This window comes from Pseudophryne corroboree, chromosome 5 (assembly GCF_028390025.1).
Source record: "Pseudophryne corroboree isolate aPseCor3 chromosome 5, aPseCor3.hap2, whole genome shotgun sequence".
Classification (NCBI taxonomy): domain Eukaryota; kingdom Metazoa; phylum Chordata; class Amphibia; order Anura; family Myobatrachidae; genus Pseudophryne; species Pseudophryne corroboree.
This window is the reverse complement of record NC_086448.1, coordinates 820,691,328-820,712,296: the sequence shown is the minus strand read 5'-3', so window position 1 is coordinate 820,712,296 and position 20,969 is coordinate 820,691,328. Positions and strand designations below refer to the sequence as shown.

At 43.9% G+C, this 20,969-nt stretch overlaps 1 protein-coding gene across 1 annotated transcript in view; it reads right to left on the bottom strand.

The window, feature by feature from the left end:
* The window catches only part of ANGPT1 (angiopoietin 1), a 430,887-nt gene that overhangs the window by 110,745 nt on the left and 299,173 nt on the right, over window positions 1-20,969 (bottom strand). The window contains exons 5-6 of the mRNA XM_063924513.1: window positions 13,392-13,519; window positions 3,685-3,786 (exon numbers count right to left, since the gene is read on the bottom strand). Coding sequence (XP_063780583.1) covers window positions 3,685-3,786; window positions 13,392-13,519 — 230 coding nt within the window. The remainder of the gene's footprint in view (window positions 1-3,684; window positions 3,787-13,391; window positions 13,520-20,969) is intronic.

Sequence of the window (20,969 nt, the reverse complement as noted above, 5' to 3'; positions counted from 1 at the left end):
GTACTCTCGTGTGTAGGATGAACAATGCATGGATCTGATGGTTTTGTAAAGATCCTGTATCTCCCTTTAGTATTCTGTAACCCTCCCTCATTATGCGTCATCTCTTCCAGGCATTGCCGATTCTGAACTGTGCAACCTATGTTGTGTAACTAAAATGGCTGCCTCACCTGGGTCCTTTGTGGGTAGGATAAATAATCCTTGGAACTGATTACCAAAATGTCTGACAACTTTTTATTATAGTCATGGTTTGCAAATCTAAACCTCTATACAGGTTGAGTCTCCCTTATCCAAAATGCTTGGGACCAGAGGTATTTTGGATATGGGATTTTTCCGTATTTTGGAATAATTGCATACCATAATGAGATATCAAGGTGATGGGACCTAAATCTAAGCACAGAATGCATTTATGTTACATATACACCTTATACACACAGCCTGAAGGTAACTTTAGCCAATATTTTTTATAACTTTATGCATTAAACAAAGTGTGTGTACATTCACACAATTCATTTATGTTTCATATACACCTTATACACACAGCCTGAAGGTCATTTAATACAATATTTTTAATAACTTTGTGTATTAAACAAAGTTTGTGTACATTGAGCCATCAAAAAACAAAGGTTTCACAATCTCACTATCGCTCAAAAAAGTCCGTATTTCGGAATATTCCGTATTTCGGAATACTTGGATATGGGATACTCAACCTGTATTATGTTCCTGGTAAACGCCTGGAGTCCTTTTGGAGGTAAGGGCTATATAAATCAAATAATAATAATAATAATAATAATTATTATTATTATTTTTATAATAGTTATAATCATCAGGAGAAGAAGAAGAGATAGCAACCCAAATGTTGCTCAGGTTAGACCCCAAGAAACTCAGGCAACGTTCTCATGAAACAAGTACAATATAAGTAAAAATGTAGAACATGGTCAAATCTAATAAATACACTAGGTAGGTACCAGGATTAAATCCTCAAGCGGTGAAGGAACATGTAAAATTATAAATGTGGTGTGTGTATGTGTGTGTGTGTGTGTGTGTGTGTGTGTGTGTGTGTGTGTGTGTGTGTGTGTGTGTGTGTGTGTGTGTCTTTTTAATCACATGTCCAAATCTCTAAGCATTGGCCCTCATTCCGAGTTGTTCGCTCACTAGCTGCTTTTAGCAGCATTGCACACGCTAGGCCGCCGCCCTCTGGGAGTGTATCTTAGCTCAGCAGAAGTGCGAACGAAAGGTTAGCAGAACTGTTCGAAAAAAAATTTCTGCAGTTTCTGAGCAGCTCCAAACCTACTCCTACCTTGCGATCACTGCAGTCTGTTTAGTTCCTGCTTTGACGTCACAAACACGCCCTGCGTTCGTCCAGCCACTCCCCCGTTTCCCCAGGCACGCCTGCGTTTTTACCTGTCACGCCTGCGTTTTTTAGCACACTCCCTGAAAATGGCCAGTTACCTCGCAGAAACACCCACTTCCTGTCAATCACTCACCGATCAACATAGCGACAGAAAAGCGTCGCTAGACCTTGTGTAAAACTGCATAGTTTTGTGTGAAAGTACTTCGCGCGTGCGTACTGCAACCCGTACGCATGCGCAGAAATGCAGATTTTTAGCCTGATTGCTGTGCTGCGAACAACGGCAGCTAGCGATCAACTCGGAATTAGGGCCATTACCTCCATCAACTAACTAATGATTTAAATAGCATTGGAACCACCCCCCTATTCCTGGATAATTAGCGTAGCAAGAGAAACTTTACATCTTACAGCATTGATGATAACATGCTGAATCTCGAGCCGAATTTGGGACCCCAGAGAAAATCTTGGTTGGGCCTCCTTTTTCCCCCCCACCAGTACCCACTCGGCTCTAAGCAGTAGCCTGATGGATAATACAGCTATGGTTGAATTTGATCTTGTCACAGTGCTGACCTCTTAGCTGGACAGGTTACAACATCCAAATGACAACAGTCTTTAGTCCTGATAACGGATTTGTTACTACTATTATGTTCTTTGTAGCGAGGGGATTGTAATATGTGTCCTGAAATAAAACTGATACAATATGTTTGGAAGTTGTGTCACCCAATATCACTGCAAACGGCCTCATCAATGTCCTATGTGGAATTACAACCAAGTACAACATAGAGGGGATACAGAGAGGATAAAGCCACGTGCACGCCACAGACTTTGGGGGAGATGTATCAAACCTTGGTGCGAGATAAAAGGGGGAGAGATAAAGTACCAGGCAAACCGCTCCTGTCATTTTTCAAACATTGCCTAGAGCTGGTTGGCTGCTATTTTATCTCTTTCCACTTTATCTCTCTCCAAAGCTTGATACATATCCCCCTTTATTATACATTGGATGAAACTTGTGTTTCTTACTGTTTATTCCTCCATCACTTGTGGGTTTACTACATATTATCAGTGACACGGCTCATTTGTGGTTTTAATATATTTCTTTTATATCTGCACTTTTTTAAGTTTTGTATTTATAATTATTATTATTATTAATACATTTTATTTATAAGGCGCCACAAGTGTTTCGCGGCGCCGTGCAAAGGACAGTACAGGGAGACAAACTTAGCATTACAGTAAATACATAACAGAAATAGAGTGCAGGTAACAAAGAGCACCACAAGTCTCATACATAATACAGCTTAGATGTAAGTAGCGATGGAGTAATCAGCGTATTATTAGGGGCTGGCGGCCATAGATAGAGGTGATCCTTTACCAGCAGGAGAAAAAGCAGGTAAATATAGTTGCTGAGTAGGAGAGAGCTGCGAGCGAAATGTGTTGAGAAGAGGGCTTTGATAACAAGAGGAAAGAGGGCCCTGCTCTGAAGAGCTAACAATCTAGTGGGGAGGGGCGACAGACAGATGGCATGAGGTGCAAGCAAGTGGGAGGTAGCCTGATGGCAGTATGTAAGCAAAGCAGAGATGTTCACGGCATGAGGCAGGGGGATGGAGGAGCAGCCTCAGGACTAGGTTATGCATTGGGAGGGTACGCTTTGATAAATAGGTGGGTTTTCAGTGCCCGTTTGAAGCTTTGCTAGGTCGGGGAGAGTCTAATGGAGCAGGGGAGCGCGTTCCACTGAAGGGGTGCAGCAAGGGCAAAATCTTGAACTCGAGCATGGGAAGCAGTGACCAGGGCAGACGAGAGGAGACGGTCATTGGCCGACCATAGGGGACGGGAGGGAGTATGAAGTAAGAGGAGGTTGGAGATGTAATTATTTTTAATAGTTTGTCTGTTTCATTTTAGCTGTTTGACTCACCTAATGTAACGTTCTGAATCTGTATTTATTGTTTTCCATTTTATTTTAAACCCATGAGATAAACACGATTGGCCCTAATGCGGAACGCTGCACCGACTGACTTGTGTTACAGTATATACTCGGTACATTTTTCTCTGGCATGGTTACTATGAAGGCTTAGTGACCTGGCATGAACATGCATTAGATTCAATGGGGTAAATTTACTGAGATGGGAGTTCTATTTAAGATGGGATGTTGCTCATGGCAACCAATCAGATTCCAGGTATTATCTTCTAGAAGGTGCTAGATAAATGAGAAGTAGACTCTGATTGGTTGCTATGGGCAACATCGCATTTTAAATAGAACTCCCATCTTAGTAAATGTACCCCAATTTGTCCACAACTACAAGAGCGCGTACAGATCTGGTCTCCCTTTTTGGCGGCATTACCATTTTGTACTCTTTCCAGCCTCTCTGAAAATCCACCGTTCCGTCCTCTCTGTGCTGGATCACCGTCCAGCCGCCCCCCACAGACTCCATGTTGCAATAAACCTGAAGGAAAGAGGAACCAGAGAAAAGTATAAGCTCATTCAAATGCAAAGTGATAAAACCTTGAATATGACGGCTGAACGCAGTGATCATTATAAAACATTGCGTTCTGCGGATCATTTTGTGCAATTGGCTATTTTGCAGAATTTTGCACTTAGATGTGTAATAGACGTGTATTTATTCTTCTGCTATTAATCTGCTATGACTGGCGCAAATTTAATCTGCTATGACTGACGCAGTGATTACTGCTGCGCACGCTGAGTTATTACAGCACAGATAGTAAGAAACTCCCACGGCTCGGAGAACTGTAATGTGTCTGGGTGTTGTGATGTTAGTGTATTAGAATGCTTAATATTTGTAGACACTCCCTTATTAATCTATGTAAGCCTGAATCTTCAGTGATGGTCCCTGGGACCAGGGGGATGCTGGGAAGTGGGTGGTCCAGTGTGCAGTGTGTCTGGAGTTGGTGATGGAATAAACAGCACAGCAGTGAACTCACATGTCTCTGTGTCCTGATGACTGGATTTACAAACGTATGAACAAAACATGGTGTCAGAAGAAGTTTAACTTGGACTGCTAGTGCTCTCAGAGTGTGAAAGAATTTTGCAGAAGTCTGTGGCTGTGATACTCAGTGTCTGCAAAGCCTGCCGTGTGCTCCTATTTTCTAACAGTGAGTAACCATGGATAAACTAGCTCCTCCAACCGGCATGCCGATGTCTGGTAACTTGTCTGAAAACTGGAAAAGATTTAAGCAAAGGTTTAATATATATCTTGCTGCATGTGGAGCTGATTCAATGGCTGACAAAACGAAGGCATCCATTTTCCTCCATGTGATAGGAGAGGATGTGCTGGACATTTATAATAGTTTTCAGTTTGCTGAGGGGCAGAATATGGTGCTATCTTCTATAATGCAAAAGTTTGAAGATTACTTTGTGCTAAGGAAAAATGTGACATATGAAAGATATAAGTTTTTCACATGTGATCAGAAGTCTGGAGATGGATTTGATCAGTATGTTACAGAGCTGCAATCACTCAGTAAAACCTGTGAGTTTGGTGATTTAAAGGATTCACTGATTAGAGATCGTATTGTCTCTGGAATACCTGATAATGGACTCAGAGAGAGACTGCTGAGAGAGCAAGACCTAACACTAGAAAAGGCAGTGACTATGGTGTAGATCTGCAGAAATAACCAGATTTCAAGCCAAAAAGTTACACAAGGACGCTGATGCTGCTGTATATGTAGTGCAGAAAACAGAGCAAAGCAAACCTCCATTCTCAAGAATGAAGCAGTCTAAGCCACAGTCTAATAAGGAAATGTGTAGTAGATGTGGAAATGCTCACAATCCTAAAATGTGCCCTGCTTATGGTAAAACCTGCATGAAATTTGGTAGACTTAATCACTTTGCCAAATGCTGTAAAGTTAAAAGTTAAACAACCAAAGTGCATGCTGTTAAACAAACAGATGAATTCTTTGTGGATTGCATTGAACTTTGCAGTGCAGATAAGAAAGAATGGATTGTCCCTTTAACTGTAAACGAGATTGTCATTCCCTTTAAGCTTGATACTGGCGCGCAGGTGAATTTAATATAATTTCAAGACTATAAAACTTTTAGATTAAAACCTAAAATTCATCCAGCCAAAGTGAAAGTTACAGGGTACACTGGGGAGGAAATTCCTGTGAAAGGTACATGCTTAGTGACACTGAAATATAAGGGACAACAGTTTAAAACATCTCTACTGATTGTGGATAAAAATGTGCAACCGATTCTAGGATTAAGTTCCTGTGAGAAACTAAGCTTGCTAAAGAAAGTTTTTATGGTGACATCACAAGTAGAAGATGACTGCAAATCGATGTTTACAGAATACAGAGACTTGTTTGAAGGTCTAGGTTGTTTGCCTGGAGAGCATAAAATAAATATAGACACGCAAGTTTCTTCAGTGATACATCCCTGTAGAAAAGTGCAGTTTGCGCTGAGATAAAAACTGAAACAAGAGTTAAATCGCATGGAAGCCTTGGGTGTGATACAGAAAGTTGATGAGCCTACTGAATGGGTAAGCTACTTAGTAATTGTTGAAAAGAAAAATGGACAACTCAGAATATGTCTAGACCCCAGAGATTTAAACAAAGCTATTAAACGAGAACATTTCAAACTACCAACCAGAGATGAAATCATGTTGCAATTTGCGGGTGCAAAATGGGTCAGTAAATTGGATGCATCTTCAGGATTCTGGCAAATGAAGCTATATGAGGCCAGCTCAAAGCTTTGTACATTTAATATACCAGAAAGTTGGCGCAGATTTGTTTGATTGTAATGGGAAAACGTACATTGTCGTGGCTGATTATTACTCTAACTACCCTCAGGTGAAGACACTACATACAACTACTAGTAAAGCCGTAATCAATTGCATGAAGTCAATCTTTGCAAGGCATGGTGTTTCTATGGAAGTGTTCACTGACAATGGTCCTCAGTTTTCCAGTGCTGAATTTAGACAATTTGCTGATGAGTGGGAATTTGTCCATACTACGTCAAGTCCCCACTATCCACGCTCAAATGGGTTGGTGGAAAGTTCAGTAAAAACTGTAAAGAGTCTCATAAAAAAAGCTCAAGAAGGTAAAGAAGATTTCTACAAAAGTCTTTTAATCTACCGCAGTACACCTTTACAGAATGGACTTTCTCCTGCACAAATGCTGATGGGAAGGAGGATTAGAGCAAATCTCCCGATACATGATGAACTGCTAAATACACATAACTCAGCATTGGTCAGACTGAGTAAGGAACGTCAACAGGCGAAACAGAAACTGTTCCATGACAGGCGAGCAAAAAGCTTATCTGATCTAAAATCGGGTGACCAAGTCCGTCTCAGAGATCACGAGAAAGGTATTTGGGTGCAGAAAGGTATTGTGCAAGCACGAGTAGCACCAAGATCTTATACTATACGTACAGAGCGTGGAACGGAAGTAAGAAGAAATCGGGTGGATTTAAGATCTCAACCTAACCATAATGAAGACAACATGACTGAAGAATACCCTTCATCTGACATGTATGATGATCCTGATAATGGTGAACAAACCACGATTCTAGAAAGGTCCAATATGGTCGATGTTTTGCTCTTGTGTGCCCGCTGTTATTTCCCAGCAGATCAGGTTATTTTCATTTCTCTGAATGACTAAGAAAATCTAATTGAACATGTTTTCTAATTACACGCTACTGTACTCCGCTGCAGATCCTGCGCTGCTATCTGGTTGTGCTGCGTAATAACAAGTGACGCAGGAGCATTATCACCCGATATATAAACATAATACAGTGGAAGTCTTATAGCAAATAATGCTGGTCCCAATCAGCCACAAAGGGCCTGAGTCATGTTTGTAAGTAAAGCAAAAAAGCAAGTAACTTTGTTTCTGGAACAAACCATGCTGCAATGCAAGGGGAGCAAATATGTTTATATGTTTCTATGCAGGGTAAATACTGGCTGCTTTTGCATGTAGTCCACATATGTGAGACAGCTTTATTTTTACACTGCAATTTAGATTTCAGTTTCAACACACCCCACCCAAATCTAACTCTCTCTCTGCACGTGTTACATCTGCCCCACCTGCAGTGCAGCAAGGATTTGCCCAGATGCTTGCTTTTTTGCTTTACTTACACACATGAATCAGGCACATAGCCAACTGCCCCTCAAATGGGCAATCTCCTCCACATTGCCTAGGTTTGGAAATTACATTTGCCCCTAAGTAGGTTAATAATGCTACTTCAGTACATTGGGCCTAATTCTGAGTTGATCACAGCAGCAAATTTGTTAGCAGTTGGGCAAAACCATGTGCACTGCAGGTGGGGCAGATATAACATATGCAGAGAGAGTTAGATTTGGGTGGGGCGTATTCAAACTGAAATCTAAATTGCAGTGTAAAAATAAAGCAGCCAGTATTTACCCTGCACAGAAACAATATAACCCACCCAAATCTAACTCTCTCTGCACATGTTATATCTGCCTCCCCTGCAGTGCACATGGTTTTGCCCAATTGCGAACAAACTTGCTGCTGCGATCAACTCAGAATTACCCCCTATAGCAGAAGTCAGATGTATCAAACCAGTGGATCTCAATCTCGGTCCTCAAGTACCCCCAACAGTTCATGTTTTCCAGGTCACCTAGCAGTTGAACAGGTGTATTCATTACTCACTGTCACATTTTAAAAGACCCACAGGTGGTGCAAATTATTTCACATGCAATCCTGTGAGGAGACCTGGAAAACATGCCCTGTTGGGGGTACTTGAGGACCGCGGTTGAGAACCACTCTATCAAACCTTCTAAAGAGGAGGTGTCGCCTATAGTAACCAATTAGATTGTAGCTATCATTTTGTAGACTGTGCTGGCTGAATAACAGTTGGAATCTTAGTGGTTGCTACGGGCGACTTCTCTGCTTGCCCACTTTAGGTCATTCAGTGACTAAAATTACCTTTCTCAGCCTGCTGAGTCCCAATGGTGAGGGCCACCATCCATTTAGGACAATGATGCTAGCTCAGTTGTGAAAGCTGTAGGGCCTTAGAGCCCCTTTACCAGACCCCAACACACTCTCCTCATTCATTTCATACCATTACTAATATATACAGTACTAATTTATTTATTAATGTCACTGAGGTGATTATCACCGTAGAGATATGGCGCATGTTTGATTGCATTGTCTAATAAATGGCATGGATGTTGGCTATAGATCATTAGCAGTGACACTACGTACTAATTGAGATTGCCAGGACATGTACAATACATAAGCTCTAGAAGCCTCATTTGTATTCACCGCACATAACGCATTTTACAGCATCCTCTAATTTATGCTGCCCGTCAGCCTCTTTAACATCCCTGTAATGCTAATTTACATATTTGATAATCGTGTCGCCATGGAAGCATTATGTATATAGCAGCGCAGCCGACGTTTAGTTATATAAATATTCATAATGTTCCCGTTCTTATAAAGGAACATGCTTGATAGATAATGAGGGCAATTTATACAGATATAAAACAGTTTCATTAAGCGTGCTGACACTTTAGACTATGGGGGTCATTCCGAGTTGATTGCTTGCTAGCAGTTTTTAGCAGCCGTGCAAACGCTATGCCGCCTCCCACTGGGAGTGTATTTTAGCTTAGCAGAAGTGCGAACGAAAGGATCGCAGAGCGGCCACAATTTTTTTTTGTGCAGTTTCGGAGTAGCTCTAAACCTACTCAGCGCTTGCGATCACTTCAGACTGTTCAGTTCCTGTTTTGACGTCACAAACACGCCCTGCGTTCTCCCAGCCACACTTGCGTTTTTCCTGGCACGCCTGCGTTTTTTTCAACACTCCCTGAAAACGGTCAGTTGACACCCAGAAACGCCCACTTCATGTCAATCACTCTGCGGCCAGCAGTGCGACTGAAAAGCTTCGCTAGACCCTGTGTGAAACTACATTGTTCGTTGTAATAGTACGTCGCGCGTGCGCATTGCACCACATGCGCATGTACCGAAGTGCCGTTTTTTTGCCTCATCGCTGTGCAGCGACCGAATGCAGCTAGCGATCAACTCGGAATGACCACCTATTAGTGAAGTATTTCATCAAAGCTGATATAAAAATGAAGCCGAAATCCATCTTGATGCATCTCTGTCCAGCTATAAGTTGTCGTTTTTATACCACAATCACAACCATATGCTACAGTACTAATGTGGCAATCAGTGTCAATGGTAATCAGTTAGTGGTAAGTGTTTCGTTAAAGCAACGTGGTTTGTGAGTTATATCTGCAGTTAGTTAGGGCTGGAGGTAGCACCTGTAGCAGAAGTAGAGTTATTCTATTCCATTCCATTACAAGTATGCTTGTATTGTAATAGATTATGACACCCCTCTATTACCATGGGTTATACAATTCAAATATATGAACAGAATCCTCACAATTTTATTTACTAGATACAGGCAGATTTGCCATAGTAGTGATAAGCACCAACAACCATTGCCTTCTGTTCTGTATGCATATCAGTGGCGCACACTGGAGGGGGTTTCTGAGTTCCCGTAACCCGCCTCCCCTTGAGTGATTGAGGGTGCAGCCCATGAATACAGACCCACCCCCTTACGGCCTAATACCGAGATTAACTGGTCTATAAGTGTGGGGAAGGGTTAATATGACATAATTCTATGGGAATTGTGCCACTTTGGCCCCATAACACCCTACATAGGTCGCACATACACACAGACCCCCCCCCCCCCCCCCGAAAATCCTCCAACTGCCTATGCGTACATGCCATTAGTATTAGTTACAATATAGTTGGTTGGCCCCAGGTCCAAGACCATTGAGAGCTAACAAGGGCATGGGTTAGAGATGGACATTGAGATCCGGTGTTTGGCAACCATCAATGTTCTTAAATCGATGGAAATACTTTTTCCATCGAATTGAGTGAATCCGATTGTTGCCAGCCATCAGATACAGTTTTCACACGCCCATCCGATGGCTGACTATTCTTTTTTCAGCCACGGACACCTTTAAGTGGTGTGCGTAGCCCAGCTAGTGTGCATGCGCGAAGCTATGACTGCTTCTGTCTAAGCATTGCAATGGTATTTCCATCGCATCACTGGATTTGTTGTCGGAAGCCTGGCAATGATTCGATGCCAGGCTTCCGATGTCCATCCCTAGCCTGGGTAATGGGTGGCCGTGGTCAATCCCAGGAGGTGTGGCACTCCTAGCAGGCCCAAGCCCGGTTAATCAGTACCCGATTTCTTCACCTCTCTGTTCCCCTGCCCAAATCTACTATACTAGCACCCTTTGCCAGAACTTTTGGTGCGCCCCCAATCCAACTATATCCACAACGAATATTTTTATTAGCCAAAAAAACATACACACATTGGCCCTCACAGGAAAAGTAAACACACACATTGGCCCCCAAAGGAAAAATAAAACACATATTCATTGCCCCGGCACTCTACATAAGTCTGACCCCACCTGTCACAGGAGGCGTGCCCGGACTGTGCGGGGGCGGGCTGCGGCAGCTGCGTGATGTCACGCGCAGCTGCTGCGACCCGGACAGCGATGAGCAGTTCCTTGCCAGCGCGCAGGCGTGCCTGGACTGTGCGGGGAGGGGGGGGGGGGGGGCGGCCGTGGCTGCCTGACATGCGGTGCGGACTAGCCCTGTGCTGGGCGCCCCCCGCATGTCTGTGTAACTGATCGTAGATGTGCTAAATTTAGCACATCTATGATCAGGTCTGAATTAGGCCCATTGTGCTTTGAAAGACTACGCATTTTATTCTTTTTTTATATATATATATATATATATTATGTTGGTACATTAGGGCAGAACATGGCTACCTGTTGGCAGTGCAAAATCTTGGAAAACATTCCCAAATGGCCCTTTGTTAAAAGCTAGTCTGGTATTTAAACAAGCGTTTCCTGATTATCTGAGCTACTGTTGAGATAATGGATTACCAAAATAAATCTAGAAGAGTTGACCTGGGAATGTTGACTTGAGCAGCCTCAGAGAAATGACCTGAAGTGTTATTCTAGACCAGCGAGTGTTTTCATCTTGCACATTGAGGATTAAACGTGTCAAGGCTCCACTGTATTTTGTCCTCATTCCTCATTTTACAATTTTGGAATTAGTCCAGGAGGAATTAGGCAGGAGCTGTGTGGCACACAGATATAAGGAGCAGACCTGAGTGATTTAGGTGTTTGGAAGACCATCCTTTGCTGTACTTCCTAGCATCTAAATACATGTACATTGGTTCAGGGGTGATTTACAGTCCAGGCAAGCCTCGCCTAAGACGTCCTACATACGCCTGTAAATCTGACCTGCACAAAACACACTTTGCTGTAATCCTGGTTCCCCCGGACACTTCATCAGATGATATTAAATAAACCAAAATAATTTAATAAAATAAAGATTCAACGGTAGCAGCGTACAAAAATAATCCCGGCTTACTAGCTGTTACTATAAAAATAACCCAGTCTTTGTAATTTGAGATCAGAAAAGCTGACATTTATATGAATGGCACTTTATGTCTGGACCAAATATTAGAGTGATTTGTAGAATATGTATAAAAAGAAAATCAGCAATAACTCAGGTGTCTTGCAAACGAGGCTTCCTGCGGCAATGGTAAGCTGGAAGGGGCCTTTGCTTTTAACGGACAAAGCTTCCCTAGAACTTACTTAGAGTTCCATAGATTGCTAAATGAAAGTCATTATTATACAACACATTAAGAGAATCTTAGTTTTAGAAAATAAACGTCTTTCTTCAGTGGTCATTGTTAGTCTTTTGAGTTGAGTGATGGGGAATTTCCTTGCACTAAACTGCAAACGTACATTCCATGGCCTGCAGGCAAGGATTCAACAATGAGATGGGCAGACGACCTAAGGTGCCCCAGTGGCTCCTGTGCTTGGATTGCAAGTTGTCTACATCCTGACCCCAACAGCAGTTGCAAAGCCACCGGGCGCATCCTTAGGATGATTCTGGAGCTCAGCTTCTTCCTGTACTGATGGACCCGACCTCTCATTGTGATGTCAAGATGTCTTATACAGTATGTGGGGGTGGGGGGGAACATGGCTGGCCCAAGACACATAACTGCCGTGCTATGGCCCTGCTTAAAAGCATCAGTTCATATTTGTTCATGGGTCCTTCAGGATAGTAAGTTCTACTGTTCACTAATCTCTATGCTTCAAACAAGACTGAAATTGAGATTTGAACAGCCCCTGAGTGGTGAGGGTATTTGTTTTCACTGCACTTCAGAGTATTTCAAAAGCAGAGATATTAGGGTAGGTCTTTAACAATTCCCTTTAATAAGAGCTAACCTTGCATTCAGGGGTCGGCTTAAGAGAATAGGTAGCTGGTGTGCATTCTGGGCCCCTCCTCTCTCGTGGGTGGTTCAGGTGAGTAGAATATAGCACTGTGCCAGAGTCTATTGTGCATGCACAAGTCTCCGGGAAGATGGTGCCTGCACCAGGTTTCCTGATTTTTTTTTAGTGTGCGTATGCAAATCTATGGAAAAATGGCTGCTGCACCAGGTGATCCCGGAGATGTACGTATAACAAATGGACACAGGGAGTGCAGTGAGGGCACCTCTAGACCAAGGGCAGCTTGAACCCATTACAGATACTCCACTGATAGCATTAATGATCCTGTACCCTGCCAAAATTGCGCAATAAAACATTGTTATCCGCAGTTATGCTCTCGTGAAGATTACATAATCAGAGGACAAAAGACATCAAAGTGGGAGGACAATGAAAGGAGTAATACTTAATAGCGATGCTTTTTGTCTCCCTTGCAACTTCATCTCATATCCCTTAGCCACAAGACTGGACATTATGCTCCACCTTGTGCTGAAGTAACCTGGTCCCTGACTCCACTCTTCCTTTTCGGAAGGGCCAAGTTTCTACAATATCAACTGAGCAAATGTTCTAGCAATCAAATGACATCACTAGATTAAATTATGCACTTCAATCACATCTGCCTCAATATATGCATGTACCCCCTACAGTCATGAGTTTTGGGGAACAAGAGGAACATAGATTACGGATTTGGGGGCGTGGTCTTTGTAAATGTGGGTGTGGCCAAGTGGTTCAGGGGAACGGTCTTTTCGTAGGTGCTGGCTAAGTATATTTACCTTTTTAGGTTCAGATACATTATTAATATATATCGTATAGACGCCACTTTTGTTAAACCCGGCGTGTAACAGATCTGCGCAGTCTCTGAACGGTTTTTCCTCTTCTCTTTTTGGATTCTTTATGGTAACTGCAAAAACAAAAATAGAAGGAGAAGAATGTTTTACATCTGTGACAAACAAAAAAAAACACTTTTAATGACTGGGCCCAACATACGCTCATCGTTAAATGAGTACAAACTAAAAATTGATTTATGTACTCTTTTTATTATATGGTGAATTGATACTCAGCGCCCTTCGCATAAAAGAACAGATTTAGCTTAGATCTTGGTTCTATAAATACGTTTATAACATTTATTATGGATCTTTAAAATCTGGAATGGAAAATACCAAAAACCTGCTTTTACAAGGAAAACAATTCAGCTTTACAGCTCATTCTATTGACAGATGGTGACACAAACTAACATGTGCATGATCTAGAATGTGTGAAAGGGCCTCTCAGATTTCCAGCCTTCACGAACAACTCATAATACATCTTTATACAGCGTGGAAGATATTCACATTTATTCTACACTTTGTGCTCACGTGCAAAGTCGTATGCAAGCACTACCTGTATTCCTGTCCCCAGTCCCCTTGATGATCCAGGTCTTCCACTAATGAAGGGCCCAGAGGAGGAACTACCATTGGTGCAGCAGGTACATTGCATCGGGACCCCTGAGGACTAAGGGGCCCACTGCTCCTCAGACCAGCAATAGGGACAAAGCAGAGACCGCTGAGCTCCTGCCCCCACCAATGTACATGCCCCCTATTCTCCGCACCGTGCTTGCACCCCTGTCATTCGCTGTCTCTCCCTGTCACCCACTGCCTCACACTGCCTTCTGCGGTCACCCTTTACCTCCAATCGCCTTCTGTTGGCACCCTCTGCCTGTCTATGTCACCCTCTGCCTCCCCCTACTTTACGCTGTTACCCTTTGCCTCTCCCCGTCACCTACTGCTGTGTGGCATATTGTGAACTTGGGTTGGGGTGGAGGAGGGGGGTCCAAATTATATTTTTCCGCCACTATAAGTATGCACTATGAACACTGACTATTGCACTTTTATCACATCAGACCCAGACTGCCCTCCCAAAAAGGTGTCCCCTACTGTCAATCATGGGTTAACAACAGGCGCATCTTATGATCTTTGTGTTCTGTCAGTCACTTTGCTCAAGACGTTTTCCCTTTAATGATGCTCCAAATTTGTATATGGAAGGAAATGAAGAGATAATGGTGTAGTACATCCTAAACAATTTTAATAGTTCCAAGAAACACATATGTACTAGGGTCTGGAGCGAGGTTTTACAGGACCCCAGGGCAAACCTCCAGTCTCTTACCCCCAACAGTAATATCTATGTTTATTGCGGTTTCTATTGGTTTTATTTAGGCTTATGAGTGGAATTTTAAAGAGCTGTTTTATCACCAAAGATTATACAGATAGGAAAGAGTGTAGCGGTGGGGTATGGAGGTGGCCACACGTTATAAGATCACTGAATGAAGGTGGCAGACTCTGCAGTGACCCTTAGGTCTCGGAACCCTAGGCAGTTGCCCAAAGCTGAATAATGGAAGCACCACCCCTGTATGCACTCACAAATATAAAACAAGTGTTGTCGCAATACAATAGGAAGCACAGTGTGGATGATCAATTCACAGGGCCTCATTCTCCCTGAATGGTGTTTGGGATCTAAGGAGGAGATGTACTAAGCCTTGAAAAGTGATACATTTCACGGTGATAAAGTACCAACACACCAGCTCCTAACTACAGGCTGGGTTTTAGAAATAACAGGGACTGATAGGCTGGGACTTTATCATCATAAGGCACCAATATCCTGCATCTGTGCACAAAGGGTTTTAATATTATGTATCGTGAATGTTACCACATGCACCATGTAAGTGAGTACAATTATTTTATACAAGCATGTTCCCTACTGGAGGAGAAGGTGATCCCCTATTGTGTAAACATTGGCTGCTGTATTTTCCTGATCTAGCGCGCTAGAGTCTTTTCCACTTATTGTTATAACATCGGGGTCAGGAAACACCAGTGTCTATTTATTTATCATATTTGGCAACATCTCACATCTGTAGGTCAGGGCAAGAAGAATGTCCACATAATGATTGGAACGCGTTCCGTCAGATTGGGGGATTAGCCACAAAGAGGGCATGGCCCTGTAATTATTTCTAAAAAACAATTCTTTGTAGAACAGCAGTAGGGATGGCCTTCATCAAGATAACCATCGATGCCCTCTGATCGGCCATACCCAGACTACGGCCACGCATTGTCAGATTGTTGCCCCTATCTGACATAAAACCTCTGGTGAACATCCATAAATGGTAAAACTACTATTGGTGTCTGGCAGGGCCGGTGCAAGGTTTCTCGGCACCCTAAGCAAAACTTCTGCCTACTGCCCCTTACCCCTACCCGCCGTTCAGATGAATGGCATGATGCTGGTCTCCCCCACCACCAGTCTGTTGCATGGCTGCTCTCTTCTCCCCATCTTTCCAGTCTGTGTGAGTGCCTGCTACTCACACCCTCCCCCCCATCTCTGTTAGATGTCTGCTGTTCTATTCCCCCCACCATCTGTGTGCATGCCTGCTGCTCATCTCCCCACAACTGCTGCTCTCCCCCACTTTCCTTATCAAATGCAGAAAATGCACTGTGCAGCCACCTTACCTGCGTGCTGCGATGCAGAGTTGGGACTGAGTAGTCTGTGAAAAAGCCTGAAATGAAGAGCAGCACCGCATGTCACCCCCAGACAGGACACCAGGAGCTGTCAAAGTTACTGCCTGTGCCGGGTGGAGGCAGAGCTGGAGGCTGCAATACGGGAGCTTGGCAGTCGCAGCTAGTGTAAGATACGAGCGTCGGGGGATTGCGGCAGCTGTGAAAGGTAGGACCGCACTACCTTTTTCAGGTAGCTGTAGCTGGCCGCCCCCTCAGGTCCTGGTGCCCCTAGGCAGCTGCCTAAAGCTGCCTAGTGGAAGCTCCGGCCCTGGTGTCTGGCCATGGATGGCTGGAACAACTGATGGACTTTTTCAGGTAGCTGTAGCTGGCCGCCCCCTCAGGTCCTGGTGCCCCTAGGCAGCTGCCATGGAGGTCTGGTTTTGGAGTCACACTCAAAATTGAAGTGGAAAAACACACTACAGGCTGATCCAACTTTGATGTAATGTCTTTAAAACAAGTCAAAATGAGGCTCAGTAGTGTGTGTGGCCTCCACGTGCCTGTATGACCTCCCTACAATGCCTGGGCATGCTCCTGATGAGGTGGTGGATGGTCTCCTGAGGGATCTCCTCCCAGACCTGGACTAAAGCATCCGCCAACTCCTGGACAGTCTGTGGTGCAACGTGGTGTTGGTGGATGGAGCGAGACATGATGTCCCAGATGTGTTCAATTGGATTCAGGTGTGGGGAATGGGCGGGCCAGTCCATAGCATCAATGCCTTCGTCTTGCAGGAACTGCTGACACACTCCAGCCACATGAGGTCTAGCATTGTCTTGCATTAGGAGGAACCCAGGGCCAACCGCACCAGCATATGGTCTCACAAGGGGTCTGAGGATCTCATATCGGTACCTAATGGCAGTCAGGCTACCTCTGGCGAGCACATGAAGGGCTGTGCGGCCCCCCAAAGAAATGCCACCCCACACCATTACTAACCCACTGCCAAAGTCAAACCGGTCATGCTGGAGGATGTTGCAGGCAGCAGAACGTTCTCCTTGGCGTCTCCAGACTCTGTCACATCTGTCACATGTGCTCAGTGAGAACCTGCTTTCATTGGTGAAGAGCACAGGGCGCCAGTGGCGAATTTGTCAATCTTGGTGTTCTCTGGCAAATGCCAAACGTCCTGCACGGTATTGGGCTGTAAGCACAACCCCCACCTGTGGATGTCGGGCCTTCATACCGCCCTCACGGAGTCTGTTTCTGATCGTTTGAGTAGACACATGCACATTTGTGGCTTGCTGGAGGTCATTTTGCAGGGCTCTGGCAGTGCTCCTCCTGTTCTTCCTTGCACAAAGGCGGAGGTAGCGGTCCTGCTGCTGGGTTGTTGCCCTCCTACGGCCTCCTCCACGTCTCCTGATGTACTGGCCTGTCTCCTGGTAGCGCCGCCATGCTCTGGACACTACGCTGACAGACACAGCAAACCTTTTTGCCACAGCTCACATTGATGTGCCATCCTGGATGAGCTGCACTACCTGAGCCACTTGTGTGGGTTGTAGACTCTGTCTCATGCTACCACTAGAGTGAAAGCACCGCCAGCTTTCAAAAGTGACCAAAACATCAGCCAGAAAGCATAGGAGCTGAGAAGTGGTCTGTGGTCACCACCTGCAGAACAACTCCTTTATTGGGGGTGTCTTGCTAATTGCCTATAATTTCCACCTGTTGTCTATTCCATTTGCACAACAGCATGTGAAATTGATTGTCAATCAGTGTTGCTTCCTAAGTGGACAGTTTGGTTTTACAGAAGTGTGATTGACTTGGAGTTACATTGTGTTGTTTAAGTGTTCCCTTTATTTTTTTTGAGCAGTGTATATATAGTAAATGCTGATAGCGCATACATACTGTAAAAACAAAATGAACTATCTGAGCTCTCACCAGAATGCAGATCTACAATGCCATCGCAATCACTGGCAGGAACTGTGCTCATTATATGACCATAGCCAACAAGAGGAAAGGACAGGGATGTGATTGGCATGAGGGCATATGAGTACACAGTCTGGAACCTGATCCATAGAGGAAGGCGTGGGCCCAGCGGGGACCACTAGGTATTTCTCCTGTACCGCTGTTATCATTGTCACAAGTGCGCTCTGCGCCCCTGTCTCCTAGCCACCCTGAACTTGACGATATGCCAATTTTTCGGGCACAGGATCACTGATTCCTATTACTCTCCCCTGGTGAGCTTTCATTATTTGCTTTTTCTGGCTCTACCCTTCCCCGCACTTCCCCATTCTCTCCGTCCTGTGTTTGCTAGTATTACATTGTTATTAGTTAGTCTATGTATTGTTGTACGGTTGTTTTACTATCCCTGTACGGCGCTACAGACACCCTGCGGAGCCATATGAATAAAGGATAATAATACTAATACTGATTGGATACAATGTAATGTGTACATCTGAAATCCTTCACAAACTACAAGAGGCCCTCAGTGGCCAAACTGTTATGGAAAATTGAGAACACGTGTTTAGATAAGTCCAGCAAAATGTTTCATGCGAGGAATCTGTAAGACCTAAGGGACACCCCTGTATAAGTCATGCAATATATACAGCAGAGATTTATTTGAAGTTGATACGGTTAGCACACGTGAGTGCAGACGGTTTACGCACAACTGACCAGAGTTATTTGGTGAAGTGAGCAGACCTTGGGCTGAGTGTACATAAATTCATTACATTGGAGCGTGCATTATTTATTATTCCTGTTCAATGGATCGCTGTACGCAGAGCTGAAATTGAGGACTGTTAGTAGCTCAGTGCTGATGCATGGATGTAATTATCACACAGGTGTATCTGTAATGGGTGTAGGGTGTCCATAGACTATACTTACCTTTCTGCCAACGGACGGAGGGAAAAGAGCACCTGAGAAACATGTTCTCTGAGATCTGCAGATGCACAGTAGAGAAATCACTGGGAAACTGGCGCTGCACCATTCTCCTGGAGATCTGTGCAGTATATTCAGTCTACTCGGTGCATGTGCCGGCGACAGAGGGGGGGGGGGGGTGTCACACAGAGAATACACATGAGTCCCTTATTAATCACCTTAGTGAAATCATCCTGGCTCTGCCTATGAGTGGGGGAACCTCCGATCTGCATTCGCCGTCTGTCTGCACTGATACATCTGACGTACAGTATGCTGACACTACAGTATGTCAGTGGCTCTTCTATACAGTGCACACCGGGTATTACAGGGCCGGCAATAGGGGAGATTTGGGACCGGTTCTGTTGGGCATGAAAAGTAATTAAAAAAAAAAAAGAAATAAAAATACTTGAAACATACTGTAAATACTATAGACTCTTTAAGGGTTGAGTACGATTTACTGACGGACGCAATACCGACTGTTATAATCCTGACAGCCATTGACCGACAGTCTAAATACCGACAATCATTATGCCAACATGTTCAAAATGCTGACATAGTCAGAATACCGACATGTCAAAATACCAACATATCAAAATACCAACATGAGTTTTTCAGGATTTTTGGGTCAATGTCGACATAGGTCGACATGGACACCGTCTAAGTGTACCGCTGCGCTCGCTGTGCTTCAGGCATGGCACTATTACATTCCCCCTCCAGGTCCACTGGGATGGTAAAGTATGAACAAGTTTGTTTATGGGCAAAAATTCTTTAAAAATGCATGTCGGCATTTTAACTACGTTGGCATTTCAAATGTCGGCATTTTAACTATGTCAGCATTTCGAACAATAATGAAAGTCAGTATGTTGACCGTGTCGGTATTTTGACCGCCGGTATTGTGTCCGTCAGTAAATCACCTGCTAGCCCTCTTTAAGGCCATCCTACTATATATAACATATGGAGCCTTCCTAAATTTAGGAACACAAGACGACTAATTTCCGGTGATTTCACTAATCGTCAGCCCAAACAAACCCTGCAAACTAAGCAATCCGTATAGGATTCACTAAAGTGTTAATCTCACATTGCAACAATGATAATTTATTTCCATGTATTCTCCAAGTATTTATTTCATGGAAATTGTCTGTTTCCTCAATTAAAAATATAAATCCCTGAATGTGAAAAATAAAATTCACAGGGCTATTTAAGTACATAAATGAGCTGTTTTGCCCCCTAAATATAACTGCCCTTTAATCAGAAGGCCAAGAAAACAAGAATTATGTTGCAATGACTAATAACTATGAATGAAAGTTCTGTTTTTCTTTCAATCTTTTTTTGTTTTCTTTCAACATTTGCAACATTCCCAAACAATACTAAAAGATTATATTAACCACTTAACTGATGATTTTTCCCCAAAAAAATCACTCCGAAATTGTCGGGTAATTTTAAGAGTTAATTATAACATGAATTTAACTTTATCCAAAATCATTTTAGTAAAAAAACAAAAAAATAAAAATGGGGGAAATTGTTCTAATTTCTCTCTCTCACTCAAACATCGAAACATCGATCGGGAACATAGCGACCATTGGAACATCGGGAACATTGCGATCATCGCGACTTTAGTTTTTAGAGCCCAGACAGCTGCCAGGTACACAGGGGGGGGGGGGGGGGCTGGGGGAGCTTGGGGCTGGTTTATACTTCCCCAGCGGCTGCCATTGTCTGCAGCCGCCGGAGGGGGGGGATCCTGCCGTGCTGGCCGATCAGCAGTACAGCAGCACTAGGGGAGAGTGCAGGGAGGCAGAGGGACCTTTCGGTCCCTGTGACAGCAGCAGCAGAGGGAAGTTTCTCTTCTCTGCCACTGCTAACACCGTTTATATGACTGGTCGCATCCTGTGCTCCCAGGTCAGATAAAACACTGCCTGGTGTGGTCGCATCAGATGCCACCGTGCCAGGCAAGTGGTTAATCACTGCTGCTGCTATTTATTTGTT